At 50.5% G+C, this 16,449-nt stretch overlaps 1 protein-coding gene across 1 annotated transcript; it reads left to right on the plus strand.

Annotated features, from left to right (window-relative positions):
* Nucleotides 1-7,768: 7,768 nt before the first annotated feature.
* On the plus strand, nt 7,769-15,373 carry CCR7 (C-C motif chemokine receptor 7). Its single transcript, XM_021532986.2, has 3 exons — nt 7,769-7,778; nt 12,857-12,906; nt 14,240-15,373. The coding sequence occupies exons 1-3, from the start codon at nt 7,769-7,771 to the stop codon at nt 15,302-15,304; spliced, it is 1,125 nt and encodes a 374-aa protein (XP_021388661.2). The 3' UTR covers nt 15,305-15,373.
* Nucleotides 15,374-16,449: the final 1,076 nt, after the last annotated feature.

Genomic DNA, 16,449 nt, shown 5'->3' on the forward strand with positions numbered 1-16,449 from the left:
CAGTGGTCTGTTCTTGTTTTTTAAGGTAGTGCCAGTGTTTGGTTCAGATCTTTCATCAGCTGTTCTCCATCTCAAGCCATAGGAAAATAAGCACACGGGATTTTATTTCTTACACAGTACCAGCTGCTGGCTGGACTGGAATCCCCCTCCCTCCCCCAACCCTGTGGGGCCCAGGTGGGGTTCCACACCTGAGGTGCTGCAAACCCTTGTTGTGCAACAGCTTTTATCTGCAGCAGCCCTGCGTTCTGTAGGCCGGGGATGCTTTTCATCTGCTCCAAATTCTCAAGGTGTATGTAAATAACTAATTATTGGCAAAGACGGGTGTGTGCAGCTCAGGGTGTGTATGTGAAGGAGTGGGTGTTGTCTTCACGAGTGAAATAACTTGTCCAAGCACATGAGAACGTGAAGGAATGCCCATGGGCAGCGCTGGAGCACTGACCAGCCCCATGGTGTGTGGTAGAGGTGCCTACAAGGTTCAGGAGCATCAGGGACCCAGCAAAGGAGAGGGACAGGCCTCAGGAGAAACTTGGCTCCTGCATCAGCCCTTCCTCAGAGCAACCTGGAGCTTCTGGTGGGCCTACAGGTCCTCAGTGTGATGTTCTTGAGGGACCCTGTGGTCATCTGCAGGTCCCCAGCAGGGCCAGGAACCTTTCCTGCCATGAGGAAGAGCCCTCATGTTTTTCTGCTGGGCCTGCTGAGCTGCTCTGTTCCTGGGTGCCCTGTCTGGCAGGTGATGGGTGCAGGTGAAGGTCTGAGTGCAGCTATCCCCCATGGGGTCCCGAGAGCTGCTGAGTCCCTCACACTCCCAGGGGACCAAAGCAAAAAAGCAAATCCAAGCTTTGCATCGTGCGAGGGAGTTGTTTTCATTGGTTTGTTTTTCTCTTCAAGGAAAACCCGGGGTTTTCAAGTCTGACTCAGGCATTGTGACCTCTGACATCACCATGGTGCTGCTTCTGGTTTGCTCTGCAGGCAAAGGTTCTCGTCTGTGTAGAGTTGTTGTAAAAATATCTCACCACAAAATCACACTCAGTAAAAGTTATTAAGAAGCTTGGGTTAAAAAAAGAACTGATCTCAAAAGTTTTTTTGTTGGTTTGGGGGTTTGTTGGGGTGGGTTTGTTTTTTTGGGTTTTTTTTTTTGTATTTATGTAATTATTAGATTTTATCACCCCAAAAACCTTCTAACCTACAAAGCTGGTACAGAGTAACGGGTACATAGCACAAAGTAGGCCCAAAGGGTAAGTTTTGAAAGGGATTTAAATGTTAAAATATGAACCAGGCAACCTTATGAGGTTGTTCAGAAATCATTCACCAGGGTAAGTGAACCCAGAGCCCAGGCCTCAGAGAGCTTCATGCACCCAAATCCCTTCCAGACCCCTCACCTACACACAAGACTGAGCTTGGCTTCCCAGAAAGAAAGAAGCCTCATGTTTGTGCAGTAGCTAAACTTTCAGAGAAGAAAAAATGACTGACAGAGAAACAAACAAGGTTGGGTTTTTTTAAAAAAAAATGTAAGAAATCACCTGTGTATAACCTGGACAAGTCTTGCCAAGTTGCTCTGCCTAGAGCCAAACGAGCTGCAGACGCTGCTCACAAGAGGGGATTATGTTGGTGACAGAAAGAAATAAAACAGATTAAAGGAGCTTTACAGGAATAAAATATCAAAGCAAATACAAACCCTGGCACAAAGGGGTGGCTGGGGCAGCTCGTGTGTGTCAGGGAACCAGAGCCTGTTCAGAGCCTTGTGCTGCAGCACAGCTCAGGGCAGGAGCAGAGACCCTGACCCCTGATCTTGGGAGGCTTGGATGGAGGAGCCCACATCCACCGCTGTGGGGGTGAGGAGGGTCCTGAGAAGGGGAGGTGTGGGTGGGCAGCACAAAGAGCAAGGTCAGACCCTCGCTCTGCTCAGGCCTTTGCTGAGGTCTCTCCTCCATCCCACAATGTGCTTTTCCATTTCCCACCAGCTCCGAGTGCAGCCTGTGTGCCTGCCCTGTCCCAAGGAGCCAGCAATGGTTTATTTCTCCTTGTCTTGCCCCAGGTTTTGCCCTGAACCTCCAGCCAAGCAGGCTTTGCTGTTCAGTTCTTTTTAAAAGCTATTTTGGATTTTTTCCCTCAATTTATCAAAAGCTACTCAAAGCCAGTTTGATCAGCCACCAATCCAACCCCCACCCCGGACCTGCCACTTCCACCGAAACGACGGCGTGGTGTCCTTGGTCCTGTGTGACCTCCTTTCATCCCTTTAACTAAATGTTCCCAGCGTCCCAAGTGCTGGAATACTGGGAAAAATCACCCCTCGTGGCAAACTGGAGATGGAACTGGGGCAGGTTATGTGCTGGCAGAGGGGTGTGAGCTGCAGCAGGCACTGCCACCAGGAGTCCCCATCAACCTGCCCGAAGGACACAGCCCCAGCCTTGGCTGCAAACGTGAGCAGCGCTTTTCTTGTACAGGATCGTCAGTGCCAGCAGCAGCAGCAGCAGTTGTGGCAGCTCAGGCTCTGTGTGACTGCTCAGGGCTTGACAGAAGCTACCGACTTGTGCGGTGACAAGTGAAGCTCTACATGCTGATTTACAACAAAATAAGAGGGTTCAACTCCCCTCGCCCTGAGAGCTGCTGGTTGTACCAGCTCAGAGCGAGATGCAGTTGTACCAACTCCAACTCACTGTACCAATTTGCCAAATGAGGGTGAGATGCTCACAGGTCACTCACCTGAAGCTTTGAGCTCTCCAGGCACCTGGATATGAACTGCAGGTGCTGCACTGCAGAAGTGGGAGTTAATCATCCCAGGTACTCCCAGAGGCCAGAATTCCATGTGTTCTCCCAGGCAGGCACCCAGCAAGTTCCAGTTCCATCCTGGACTGTTAAAGCCAAGACTGTTCATGCCTCCAAGGAGTTGCAACACCTGCAAGGCTTTGAATCCAGGGCTTGGATGCCTGGGTATGAAATCCCCTGTGCACGCAGATTGTTATTGACAGCGACTGGCAAACCTCTCCCAGCAGGACCTGATGACCAAGTGGGATCAGGCACTTGAATCTGAAAGCCCAGATCCCGCTTCAGGTCTGTCTTGCTGTTTGTGCTCTCAGTTCCCTTCTTTCACTTTGACGTTTTTTTCCACAATCTTCGAGGGGTTTTTTGAAGTGGTTTCGCGCGTATCGGGCCAGTGTCTTATTTTGTTGTAAATCATCACGTAAAGCTTCACTTGTGACTCCAGAAGTCAGTCATTTCTGTCAACAACCAGTTTAAATTTGCTTTTATCACTCGATTCTGATAAAAAGTCAAGAAAAAGCCATTTTAGTTCAGGGTGGGGAAAGCCAAACCAGAAAGAGTGACAGTAACAACACAGAAACCAAGTGAAAAATCACATTATCATGGGTTTATTACAATCTTTTTAACCCCAGGGATGAGAAATGCCAGATCTGTAACAGAGAGGGCTGGATGAGCTCTTCTTGGAACAAACACTGATGAGATTATTTCCAGTATCTAGATCCAGTTTTCATCCAAAAGCAGCAGCAGATTGATGTTAAACCTTCTACCTTTTGAACAATGGAACACAGCTCACAGGAGTGACATTTGCTGGACGGTCAGGAGCACTTCAACTCTCAATTATTCTTAAGGGTCATAACGCTTTATCTCTTTAATCAATGTCCCTTTATCTCCCTAAACCATATCTTGTTGTGTCTCTAAATGATTCACTGCTCACTAGTGTTTGAAATCCTGTGGGAATTGCCCAGCAGTTTCAACAAACCATTTTTAGACACAGCTGGTGCTCATATGCCCCCCCAATGTAGTTTCTGCAACATCCCATGAGATTTTCTTCCCATTTTCAATCAACTCTCCTTTCCCACCCATCATTTTGAGATGACCACTGTCTCCTTCATGTTCAGGCCAGAAAGGATCTGTCTGTTCATCACAGCTCCTCTGCAGTGTGGGCAGACAGGAGGGAGCAGATGCCACTGGAAGCTGCCCAGCCCTGCCCTGAGGGACACAGGGACCAGCAGTGCACATGGTCAGTGGCTGATCACCCGGATTGCCCTTCCCACCCTGGGGTTGGAAATGGGAGTGTCGCTGTCCCTGACAGCCTGACCCCTCCCCAGTGGCATCTCCAGGTGTGTTTCTCTCCTCATGTCTCAATTCCTGGCCTCCAGGATGAGGAAGCTGCTTTCATGGAATAGAATCATAGAGTCACTAAGGCTGGAAAAGACTTGCAAGGCCACCAAGTCCAAGCTGTGACTGATCCCCACCTTACCAAGCAGAGCAGAGCACTGAATGCCACATCCAGTTATTCCCTGAACACTTCCAGGGATGGCACCTCCCTGGGCAGCCCCTTCCAAGCCTGACCACCCTGCCCATGAAGAAATTCTCGCTGATGTCCAGCTGTTTAGTGCCAGCAGATGCTAATTTGGTAAATCTTTTATTTTTCTTCAAAAAAAGAACTGGAGAGGCAGGCCATCACCTAGGACATGATGTGGGCACAAAGCAGATGAAGTCCCAGTGACACTGGGTGTGCCTTTCTTTGCTGTGGCTGACACCACGGGCAGATGTGCATCTCAATCAGCCTGGCACTGCACAGATTGCTTCCTCCCTCCAAAAGATAAGGATCTGTTAATAACCTGGTGGTGAGATCACAATCATGAGATGTTTCTTGGGCCCCCTACATCTGCTCAGAGAACTCTGCTGGGTGAGGAATCCCAGCTTGGTGCCACTCTTAAGGTCAGGGATTTACTCATGATTTCACTTCTGTTATTTCATATTTGCCTGAGGAACAACAACGTCAGCAACCCCCTGGAGTGACCCTGCTGACTTCCACCACAAACCTCCCTGGATGTCCCCAGATGTCAGAGGAGGGGTCTGGGCAGGGGCAAGGCCAGAGCTGGGAGATCCCGGGCACCTCGGGTTGGCACTGCCAGGCAGAGGGAGCAGCAGGACAGACGTCAGGGTCCCTCCCTGACGTCACTGCAAGGATGTGACCGAGAAGTACAGCTGGGAAAGGGCCACCCTGAACTCACCAGAGCTTCTGTCTGGGAACCCCTGGCTTCCTCCAGCCACGGGGACAAACCTTCCCATGGCTCATGTCAGCCAAAGGGCAGAACAGGGGGACAGAGCTGGTGTTTCCAGCTCAAATCACCTAAAGCAAAACTGGTGGAAAATACAAAAAAGTTCAGGCTGAATTCCATCTCCTTAGGCAAAGCCCTGAGTTCTGATTTCCAAGGTCCCCCAGCCTGCATGTGGTGCTTGGGAACTCTCCCCTGGAGCTCTGGGATATTTCCCACCTCAGGATGTCTGTGAGACTGTGTTGGGACATCCCACAGGAATTCCAGTTTTACACACAGGCCCGGGATGTGAAACACAGAACTAACCTCTTTGTGATGTTCCATTGCTGAGTGAGTTGTAATGTAATGTCAGGACAATTCAAGATTACACAGTTCAGTTCAGTTCAACTCAATATTTCAGTTCAAGTGGAACCAATGAGAACTGAAACAAAATATATATGAGCAACTTCCTGTGGGATTTATCAGGAGTTGCATTTTTATTGAGAATTTATGGATGAAAGGTGCCACCCAGCTCCTGCTGCAGCCTGGGCAGCAGGTTCAAATCACTGACTTCCACTCTCCTGGGTGCCGGAGGGGAGCAGAGGGAACCAGAGACTGGAATACCTGGTACTTTGATTCTTTTTAATAAACTTTGGAATAACAAATAGGTTCTAGTAGCACAGTGCAATGGCTTTCATGGGCACAGCTCAGGCCTGGCACTGTCTGAGTTTGGTCTGTCTGCTTACACAGGATCACAGTTTTGTGAAAAGCAGCTCATGGGGCACCCAAGTTCAGGCAATGTGTCAAAGAGATGGAATCACTCGGGCAATAAGCTACAAATATTCACAATCAAATGAAACAAAGTTTTAATAAATGTTCTGAGAACTACCTGTGTATAAAATGTGTATAAATGTGTATAAAATGTGACTGTACAAGAAGTTTGCTGCCATACACAGACATCAAAGTGTTTATTTTAAACATTCCCATTTAAAATATTCCCATTCTTTTTAAGAAAGGCAGTTTGCTTGAATGGGCTCTAACAACACAGAATTTGGTATGTACCAAAACTTTGAAGCTGAATCTTGGGACCATGTGCAGAAAACAAGCTGCAAACCACCTGCCTGCCTCCCCTCTCTCACCTTCAGCTTCAGCCAGCGTGGACATGGGGATGGATCCACCAGAATGCTGCCTGCTGCCTCTCCCTGGAGCAGGGTGAGCACAGAGCACCCCCAGGGGCCCGTGGCCCCCTGCCCATCCACGGCTCCCCAGGCAGAGCTGTGACCTCGCGTGAAGCCTCTGTTACACCCCTCGATTCCGGGTATTCTGCCGGTACCCAAGGGAAGTCTTTCATCTCAGGTCCTCCTTGGCGGAAGTGGTTACGAGATAAAGCTCTCGAGGCAGCGTACCTGCCTGGATAGCTGATGAGCAAAGGCAAACAGAGCAATAAATAGCTGCAGAGATGTGCACGGCACCTGCTCACTGAGATAAGTGCCAGGCGAGGCGCGGAGGAGTCAGTGCCACGCACTCAGACGGCGCCGAGGCGAGGGAGGGTCACCTTGTGTGAGCAGAGAAAAACCGTCACAGGTCTCCTGTCCCAGAACCCTGCCCCCCAAAACCCCAAAATCCTGTCCCTGAGTACCCCAGCACCCTGTTCCCCGAGCACCCCAGCACAGGCTCAGAGCCACAGCAGCGCTGCTCCACTGAGAGGGAAGGATTTTGAGTCAGGCTGGGACCGTGTCAAAGGAGGGTTTGAAAAGGGATCTGAGTCTTCATAAAGGACCTAAGAAAACCCACAGGAGCCTCCAAACTACCCTCGGTTTCAGATATATTTAATTTGGGCTGGGATTCCATCCTGTGGTGCCCCATTTTTCCACCTGGCTGCAGTAACAGCACTGACAGCATAAGACAGGGAGGATAAGATGCCAAAGGCATCACTTCTAGAGGAGCCTGGCTCAGGAGAAAAGCGAGTTTGTGAGGAGCTGGAGACATTTCTGTCTGAGAAACAACCCCTCTGTCTGAGGGGTCTGTTCCAAGAGCAGAGCCCTCTTTGACACCCACCAAACAAAAGCCACTGGACAAAGTGCAGAGCCTTTTGGGGAAGACAAAAATACCCAGAAAAAGAAAGGAGGGAAGTCACAGAGCTGCTGACAGGGTAGCGAGGGAGAAGGACAAAGGGACCATTGGTCATGGGCAGTCCTGTGCACTGAGACTTTTCATCCTGAACACCCTTCCCAAAACAGGTCTGGTAGGGGGTTGGGATGGGATGGGATGGGATGGGATGGGATGGGATGGGATGGGATGGGATGGGATGGGATGGGATGGGATGGGATGGGATGGGATCCTCTGTTTCCTCCAGCACTGAGAGCTACACAGATGAAGCAGGATTTGCTGGAGTAAGGAGGTGAGAAAGAGCTTCCTTCCCCTGTTTCCTTCACCACAGACCATTCCTCATGTGTCACCCCAAAAGCAGAGCCCTCTTCACTTCCCTGTCAGTAACAGCTCTGGGTGTGCAGAGCACGCCCAGGCAGCACCTGAGCACCCCGAGAGCTCAGCACAGCTCTGAACACATGAGGAGGAGGAGGGTCTACTAAATGCCAGTGACATCAGGGTGCCTGTGAGCTCCTCACAGGGGTGCAGGAAGTATAAAAGCAGAGTTCCCCGAGGAGAGCAGGAGCTGGGGAGGCGGCGCTGGAGTGGGTGATGCTCTCATTACCTCTGTGACTGGATCCTGCTGGAACCACACCATGGATGGGGGTGAGTACCTGGGCTGCAGCCTTGGGCTGTTTCTTCAGCTTTATTAATGATGCCCGGTCCCTGCCCTGTGATACAGGAGTGCAGCACTTCTATTAGAGTATTTAAACAGTATAAAAGACTTTCATCTTCCTCATTTTTACTATTAAAAGAAAAAAAAAAGAAAAGCATGGTTCTGTTTTAGAAGCTCAAAAACCTCAAATCACTTCAGAAACAAACAAAAAAGAGGTTGGGAGGCAATTTTAAGGGGCCCTTTTGTGCCAAAGTAAATTGAATCTTGCATAGTTCGCATCTTTTCTTCTGTGTTCTTAATTTTAAAAAAATAAAGAGAGAGAGAGAGAGAACACTCTCCCTGGCAACATTTTAATTCAGTAAATCAATTGAGGAATTAGGAGCAAGAAGAGCTGAGTCCATTCACTAAGTCCATCTAATATTTTGCAAGTTGTTTCTATTTTAAAATATCTGCAGGAAGACTGGGGGAAGCAGGATGCATTGGAGATGCAGGAGATCCTGGGAATGGTCAGGGGGATGGATGCAGGAAGTTCTGGGGAATAAAGGAAGCTCTGGGGATGCTCCAGGGATGCAGGAAGCCCTGGGGGATGCAGGAAAAAGAGGGGGCAGATCCCACAAGACTCTCCAGGCAGGAGCAGAGAATGAGTCGAGGGAGTTTTCTTTCTCCTGGATGTCTCCTCAGAGCCTCTGGCAATCAATGGCTTAGGAAATTCCTGGATTTTGGAATCCCTGCATCCAAACAAACACCAAACTGGACCTGCCCACCGTACATCATTCCTCTTGTTTAAACTTTGGCCTCTGCATCATCCTGTGGGTGCTTTGTGGGCTGCTTGTTCCAAGGGGTTCAATGCCTGGGGGCAGCTGAACATAGCTCCTGGGAAAGGTTAATCAGGACATGGAAAAGAAAGAGTTAGTGAGAACCTGACCAGATTATGATAATGTTCCTGTTTAGGTTTTTTGTTCTACTATTGTATTTCAGAGGAATATTTCATTTTCCTGGAAGATGCACCACCGTGGTGCTTTCTTGAAAACACACCTGGCTCACTTCTGCAGGAAATTTTTGCTTCTCTCTGCTTATCTTGTCTTTTGATTCAGTTTCCTGAAAGGAGTGGAGGTAGATAATTACTAACTTTCTTCTGTGATAGATCAGTGAACACATGAAATAAGAGCATGACTGGGTTTCACTGGGTCCGCTCACTCTTGAGATGACAGTGTCTTTCCTCTGCCAGTTGTGAGGAGGGGAAGGGGGGAGAACAGGCTGTTAACTGCCAATAGTCATTAGAGCAAAAGTATGATTAGCTTTTCTCAGAAATATCTGGTTCTTCCCCCAAAAGCCTCCGGTACTGCTGGAGAAGGGGCACCAGAAGCTGGCACATGTATAACATACAGAGAGCAGGTTAATCACTGCCTACACGTGTGCTGAGACCAGAACTTTTGCTTTTGCAATTCCAGGTGGCCAAAAAACATTCTTTCACCACGAGGATTTGGTCAGAGCAGGTTTGCTCAACTTTGCCAATGCTCCCTAAAGCATTCCCAGCTCCTGCTTTGCTCTCGTGCATCCCTCAGCTGTAGCAGCAGCCAGACCCTGATGACCCCTGGTCATTTGTGTGATCTGATTAACCACCCTCAGGGCTGTGTCTCTCTCCTCTTCCAGGCAGATGTCCTGATACCAAATATTCCCACTGTCAGAGACTTTTCTGGGTGCACCTGATGGGATTCACTGCTCCTGCAGCTGCTCTTGCCTCGCTTACATTCAGCAGCTGGTGCTGAGGGAGATCCAGATAAGCTGGGAGGGATCTGCCTGTCCAAATTCACCCACCCTTCTGCCACAGCACAGCCTGAGCTGTGCCCACCCCAGGTGCCCACCCCAGGCACCTGAACTGGGGCTTAAAAACACCTGTTTCTTTCCCTTTGCTATTGAGGGAGCCTGAACAGCTGTCAAGGGATGAATGCTGCCCCTTGGGCTTAGTCTGTGCAGGAAGGCTGTAAAACGGAGGGGTTCCCATCTCCTGTCATGAGCAGACCCCTTCCTTCCTTCACTCCCATGGAGCAATTCTCCTTTCCACCTGTTTCCAGGTCCTTCAGGACAAGAATGGCCTCAAAGCAGCACCTCCCAGGCTGAGACACACAGGGGCTGCCACGGGGCTTTAGGGCCAGGCTGACTCATTTGCTGTTTTGATGTATTTTTATAAATGAGGTTTCTAGTGCAACTGGGTGCAGGGACTTTTGCGAGGGGCTTTTTTTTTTCCTCAAAATTTTGAGGAACAAAACTTTAAAAACTTTAAGAAAATACCCACAGCAACCAACTGCCAGGAGGTGTAAAAAGGAAAGGAAAAGTAAAGAAATGTACCTAAACTGCCTGATAAGCTGCAGAGCAAGACTCATGTCATGATAATTGCTTCTGCCCACTGCCCCAGACCACAAGACAAGTTGGGGAGATGCAAGTCCTGTCCAGTCTGACTGAAACCAGTGACACAAATGTGCTCAAACTGGCACAGAGGGAGCAGGAGGCAGCAGGGCCTCTCTGGTCATGCTTTTGCAAATGTGTAATCTGAGGTGGGGGCACAGAAGAGGGGCAGAAACAGCACAGGCTTTCTTCATATTGAAAAGTCATTTGACATTTAAGACAGTTGAAACAGCAACTGAGAAGGGGGAGAAAAAAGAAACCTATGATGATCTTCAAAGGAATGATATCAGCTGAACTGTTTCAGGAGTTGGTTGAGTCACGTTCTCAGTCCTGTTTTTCTAGACCTTCACAAGGTGATAAGAAAACAGAACAGAGCAAAGGAGCCCTCACCAGGGCTGGGGCTGGGACTGGTCAGGTGAAGTCAGGGCTGGACTTGGTGTTTGCAAACCAAGCCACAGAAAGCTGAAGAAGTCTGGTTGATGTGGGTGCTTTTCCTCCATGGAATGAGGGCGGCTCTTCTCTGCCTCTTATCCAGCAGCCACAGGGGAATTTCCTGGTGGGGCTGAGCTAGCAGCACGGGTACTCATCACCCATCCACAGGCAGCCAGGAGCACCAGCTCCAGGAGTCCCAGGGAAGCCAGGCTATTTAGAAGGTGCAAGAGAAGGCTAAAAAGGCTGCTGTGGTGTTTGCAGAGTCAGGGACCCCATGCCTGTATGCCAGGCAGGAAGGGCAATTACAGCTTGCTCAAACCCACCTGGTGGGTCTCAGTCCTTGGGGCTTTTACTGTATTTCCTGTTTCATATGCAAAAGCCAGGGCAGCAGTTTGAAGGGGTGACAACCACAGCAGACACCAAACCTCTTCCTGCAGTCTGGAACTGATCAGAGTGAAAGCCACTGGCTGGACAGAACAGCCAGGAGCTTCACTTCCCTTCCCAGGCAGGAGGGGCAGTTACAACTTGCTTAAACCCACCTGGTGGGTCTCATTCCTTGGGGCTTTTACTGTATTTCCTGTATCATATGCAAAAGCCAGGCAGCAGTTTGAAGGGGTGACAACCACAGCAGACACCAAACCTCTTCCTGCAGTCTGGAACTGAGGAGAGTGGACAGAACAGCCAGGTTCACTTCACCCTCAGTGCCTGCCTTGCACTCCTCCACTCCCGAGTCACCTGCACTAAGGGAACCCCTCAGATACCCCCTGCAGGGTTTGGAGAAGGTGAGAGGAGGATGAACACAAGCTGCATGAGCAAAGAAAGATGAAAATAATGGGGGAAGGTCAGACAGAGTTTCTAGGAGGCCTCAGGGGAGGCGCTCACACAGGCCTGGGGAGGAGCACGATGAGTTTTCGCACGTGGCTGAGGATCTCTCACCCACACATCACCCTCACGTATTAAAAACATCCCCACTCACATGTAACTGATAATAGTGAAGCTGTTGCATGTGACTTAACACTGGGACATGGTACAGTGGGTGCAGTTACCTGTGGTGGAAATTCATCATCCTGGTGCAGTGCAACATGAGCAGGAGCCTGGCACAAAACTGAAACCAAGCAGAAACCAAGCACAGCTGAGTCCAGCAGACACTGAGCACAGGAATCAGTCACATTCATGAACAACCAGGCCATGAGGAGCAAGGCAGAGTTCTGGGAGGAACAGGCAGCTGAAAGCCAAAGATATTTCCTTGCTGAGCACCCCAGAGCAGAAAATTCAGAGGGAGTGAGGGGCTGCAGGGACCAGCCAGTGCCTGGAGGCACATCCTGGGCCAAGGCACCCTCAGGGAGGGGCACATCTCCTCACACCAGAATGGAGCTCAGGGCTTTCTCACTGCCACCTTCCAGCTGAGCAACTTTCAGTGGCAACTGCCTGAGGTAGATGCTGGTACCTCACTGTAAAAGCAGCGAGGAGAAAGGTTTCCCTGGCCCCTGCCTGTTAACCACAGCAGGAAGAGCTGCTTGGCTGAGATTGCTCTCACCACCACACCTGGCTCTGAATTCAGTTTTTCCTCCCAGCTGTCAGCATCCTATATTTTCACATCCCAAGGCAGCAGAAGCCAACTCTTGACATTTAGAGACAAGCAATAAATTTCAGCCAGTTCCAGTTCCATCTGTCCCATGGGGAGCTGAGCTCTCCTCTCCACAGCCCAGGCACCACACGGGCACAGCTGGGCCAGATTTATGACCCTCACAGCTGGGTATTTTCACATGGATTAAGCTGCACCCTCACTGCTCAGACACAAGGGAACAGGCTGCTGGCTGCCTGCAGGGAAAAGTAATGGATAAAATCAAAATGGGTGCACTGTGCCCAAGTTTAGAGTTCTCAACTCTCAGCCTTCACTGCACAGGGTCCTGGGCAACCTGGTCTAGGTGAAGACATCCCTGCTCACTGCAGGGGGTTGGACTGAATGACCTTTAGAGGCCCCTTCCAACCCAAACTGTTCCATGAATCCATCAATCCAGAGGGCCCAGACTCCTGAGACTCCACCAGTGCTCCTGCTCACGACCCTGGGTTATCTTGCTGGCATCTTCTCCAGGTTCTGGTTTCCTCAGAAGTGAGGGTTCTGCAGGGTTCACAATGCCATGGACAACATTACCCACTGTCTTTTCAAAGTAAGAACCATGTGGAAACCCCCACTCAGCCACTAACACAGCATCTCCTTCTTCCCTAGGCAAGCAGCTAAAGGTCACCCTTGTTTTCAGCCTGCCGCTTGTTTTTCAGGTAAGATGTTTTCAACAACGTTTGAAATCCAACTGTTTTGTGCTGAGAGTAAAGGGAGATCTCAAAAAATCAGAACAGCCACCCACAGTCCAAGAAATGTGTGGGGACACAGCTGCTCACCCCAGGATCCAGCTGTGGGAGGTGGGAGGTGAGGGCAGAGCTCAGCTACAGAAAAACAAACAAGAGAAACAAAACCAAGCAGAGAAAAATGGTGAAAATGCAGTAATTTTTCAGATGGCCTGGGCTGTGTGAGTCCCCTCTAAGCCCCAAAATGAGCATTTCCAGGACAGACAGGAGTGCACCACATTGATTGCAGGGAGCAGCTGGTTCCTGTTCCCTGCAAATTCCTGGTAGAGACGCTGGACTCTGACCAAGCCCAGAGCTGGAGGGGGATGCACCCGAGGAGGAAGAGTTCAGCACCTTCCCCTGCCTGTTACTCAGAGTGCCCTGGCCCCACAAGGTTGACCCCAAGCATGGAACTGTGCCATAACCTGCTCCCAAACCCAGGGCCTGGTCCTGGTGCCCGCGGTCCCTTGGCCACAGTGGTCACCCCCCAGCCCCTGGGGCTCCCAGGGCTCAGCCCGCGGGCAGAGCCGAGCACTCCGTGCTTTTCCCTTTCACTGCTGGCAGCCTGGCAGGATGTGGTGAAAGCCAAACCTGCTGAGATGGAGAGCACCGAGATGCTCTCTGATAAAGGGTGGGGGTATCCAGGGGAAACCTTTTATGTCTGTGCTACGGGGAGAAGGTTCTGGAGACTAATAAGTCAGAAAAAGCAGGGCACAGATACCGCAGGCTCTGTCTGCCCGTGGGTTATGGCAGTGTAGGAAGATGAAACAAGAATAATCAGAACTGAAATCAGGGGCCTGAATGAGATGCTGGCCTGACACGGAAACAGCTTCCTGCTGCACTCACTGTGCTTCCTCATGCTCTCACCGACACCTTCGTTGATTTTTAATTTAGCTGAAGGATGTTTTATTTCTCACATTTTATCTGACTGCCGGCTGTGCACACACAGCTGGAGGCAGGTCCTGGAACACTCTGGAAAGCTGCCACACATCTGAGGGTTTGCAGGTGTCACTTTGGCTGAGCACGAAACATGTCTGGTGGAATTCCCACTTGGAGCCCCCCAAAAAGCCCCCCAGAAAGCCCCAAACCTCACATATTTATGGGAAACACTTCCAGCCACAAGGTTGTGTCAGCTCTGGTTGTGATGTTGGCATGAGACAGCATTTGGGAACTCCCTGGGGCTTCTCTCCAGGCTCCTTTCCTTGCGTGGCCACGCAGGCAGCACAGTCCTTGTCCCAACACACTCTTCTTCTCTTTCCTGTTCTAGTTCTGTGCCGGGGACAATGTCACTGACTACTACGACTCCAACAGCACCATCGACTACAGCATGTTTGAGTCGCTGTGTGAGAAGGAGGAGGTCCGTAACTTCCGCGCTGCCTTCCTCCCGGCCATGTACAGCCTCATCTGCTTCTTGGGGCTGCTGGGGAATGGGCTGGTCATGCTCACCTACATCTACTTCAAGAGGCTGAAGACCATGACAGACATCTACTTGCTGAACCTGGCTGTGGCAGACATCCTCTTCCTGCTGACCCTTCCCTTCTGGGCCACAAGTGCAACCACACACTGGCTTTTTGGGAGCTTTGCCTGCAAAGCTGTCTACTGCATCTGCAAAATGAGTTTCTTCAGCGGGATGCTGCTCCTCCTGTCCATCAGCATCGACAGGTACTTCGCCATCGTCCAGGCAGCCTCCGCCCATCGCCTGCGTCCCCGGATGATATTCATCAGCAAGGTGACCTGCATCCTCATCTGGTTTCTGGCCTTCATCCTCTCCACCCCTGAGCTGGTTCACAGTGGTGTGAACAACGTGGAGAGCTATCCCCGTTGTTCCATCATTGCTGATGACTTGCAGAGCTTCAACACCGGCATCAAAGTGTCCCAAATGGTGTTTGGCTTCTTAATTCCCCTCCTGGTCATGTCTTTCTGCTACCTCATCATCATCAAAACATTACTCCAGGCCCGCAACTTCGAGAAGAACAAAGCCATCAAGGTCATCATCGCCGTGGTCATCGTCTTCGTCGTCTTCCAGCTGCCCTACAACAGCGTCATGCTGGCCAAGACCATCTCAGCCTTCAACCAGACCAGCTCGTGTGAGGAGAGCAAGAAGCTGGACGTGGCGGATGACGTGACCTACACCCTGGCCTGCTTCCGATGCTGCCTCAACCCGTTCCTCTACGCCTTCATCGGTGTCAAATTCCGCACCGACCTCTTCAAGCTGCTGAAGGAGCTGGGCTGCCTGAGCCAGGAGCGCCTCTGGCAGCTCACCTCCTGCCGCGACAGCAAGAGGACCTCCTTCGCCATGGAGACAGAGACAACCACCACCTTCTCCCCGTGAGCCGAGCTCCAGGCACACTTTGCTCAAGCTGAAATGGTTTTGGACATTTTCTCTAGTCTGAACTCCTGGCAGAGCAGGACCTGCCACACTGCAGAGAAGTCGAGGGGAAAATCCAGAAGCCTCCTCCTATTTCAAGCAGCAAGAGCTGCTGGCCAATGTCCCACAGGTGGAGAGACTTTACAACAGAGTTGTCACTAATAGCAAAGCAAGGGAGAGGTGGTGAGTCTACAACTCCTCCTGTCATTTCACCTTAAGCTTAGTCTTTCCCTGTCAAAATGAGAAATGCTTAACATAGAACATTTACTCTAAAAGTGACAAGTACCAAGAGAAAATGGACATTGGTGCAGCAGAACTGTCTGGGAGCATCACCCTTGCTTTGGATGTTGCTTTTAACAAGACAACAGCTCTGCAACCCCACAGAAATGCCCTTGCACTGAGTCAGTCCGCGGCCAACCCGCACCCACAGCCTTGGGCTCCATCCAACACACAACCCCAGCTGTGGAGTAACCGAGCACACAACTGCTCTGCCTTCCCCCATGAAACGTGAGACATGACCACAGCTAATGAAAAATCCATACAAACTCCAGCCATCATTTCAATTACTTTGTATAGTATTGCAGCCACTCACAGCTCTCTCAGGAAAAGTCTAAATTCTACTTTACTTCTGCCTGTATCCTGTTTCTGGGCTATCACCTACTGACCTTGAGATAAATATGAATGTGGATTTTCTCCTCCTTTCCCAATCCTTCTAGCAGGACTTCATCTGCCTTTGAAGTCAGATCTGTATTTCACTCATAAGCTACTGGGGCGTGTTTTGCATCAGCGCTGTCGGCACCAACAAAGACATGGCTCGCTGAGGTTTGATCTGAAAGCAGTCCCACCTCTGCCAGGGCCATGGCAGCTGAACAGCAGATTATTGCCATGGAAAGTCAGACCTTGGAGGAGCCCAGACTGTAATTCCAGTGGGTGCTTTCACAGGAAGAGCCAAGATTCCTGATGACGGATGAACGCTCTGGGAACCGCTGTCATGGGACAGCTGAAGGTCAGCTGGGAGGAGCTGCTGCACAGCCTGTGCAGCTGTCCCTGTCCTTGTCCTGTGCTCCTGTCCCTGTCCTTGTCCTGTGCTCTGATCCCACAGCACCCAG

This window comes from Lonchura striata, chromosome 25, assembly GCF_046129695.1.
Source record: "Lonchura striata isolate bLonStr1 chromosome 25, bLonStr1.mat, whole genome shotgun sequence".
Classification (NCBI taxonomy): Eukaryota; Metazoa; Chordata; class Aves; order Passeriformes; family Estrildidae; genus Lonchura; species Lonchura striata.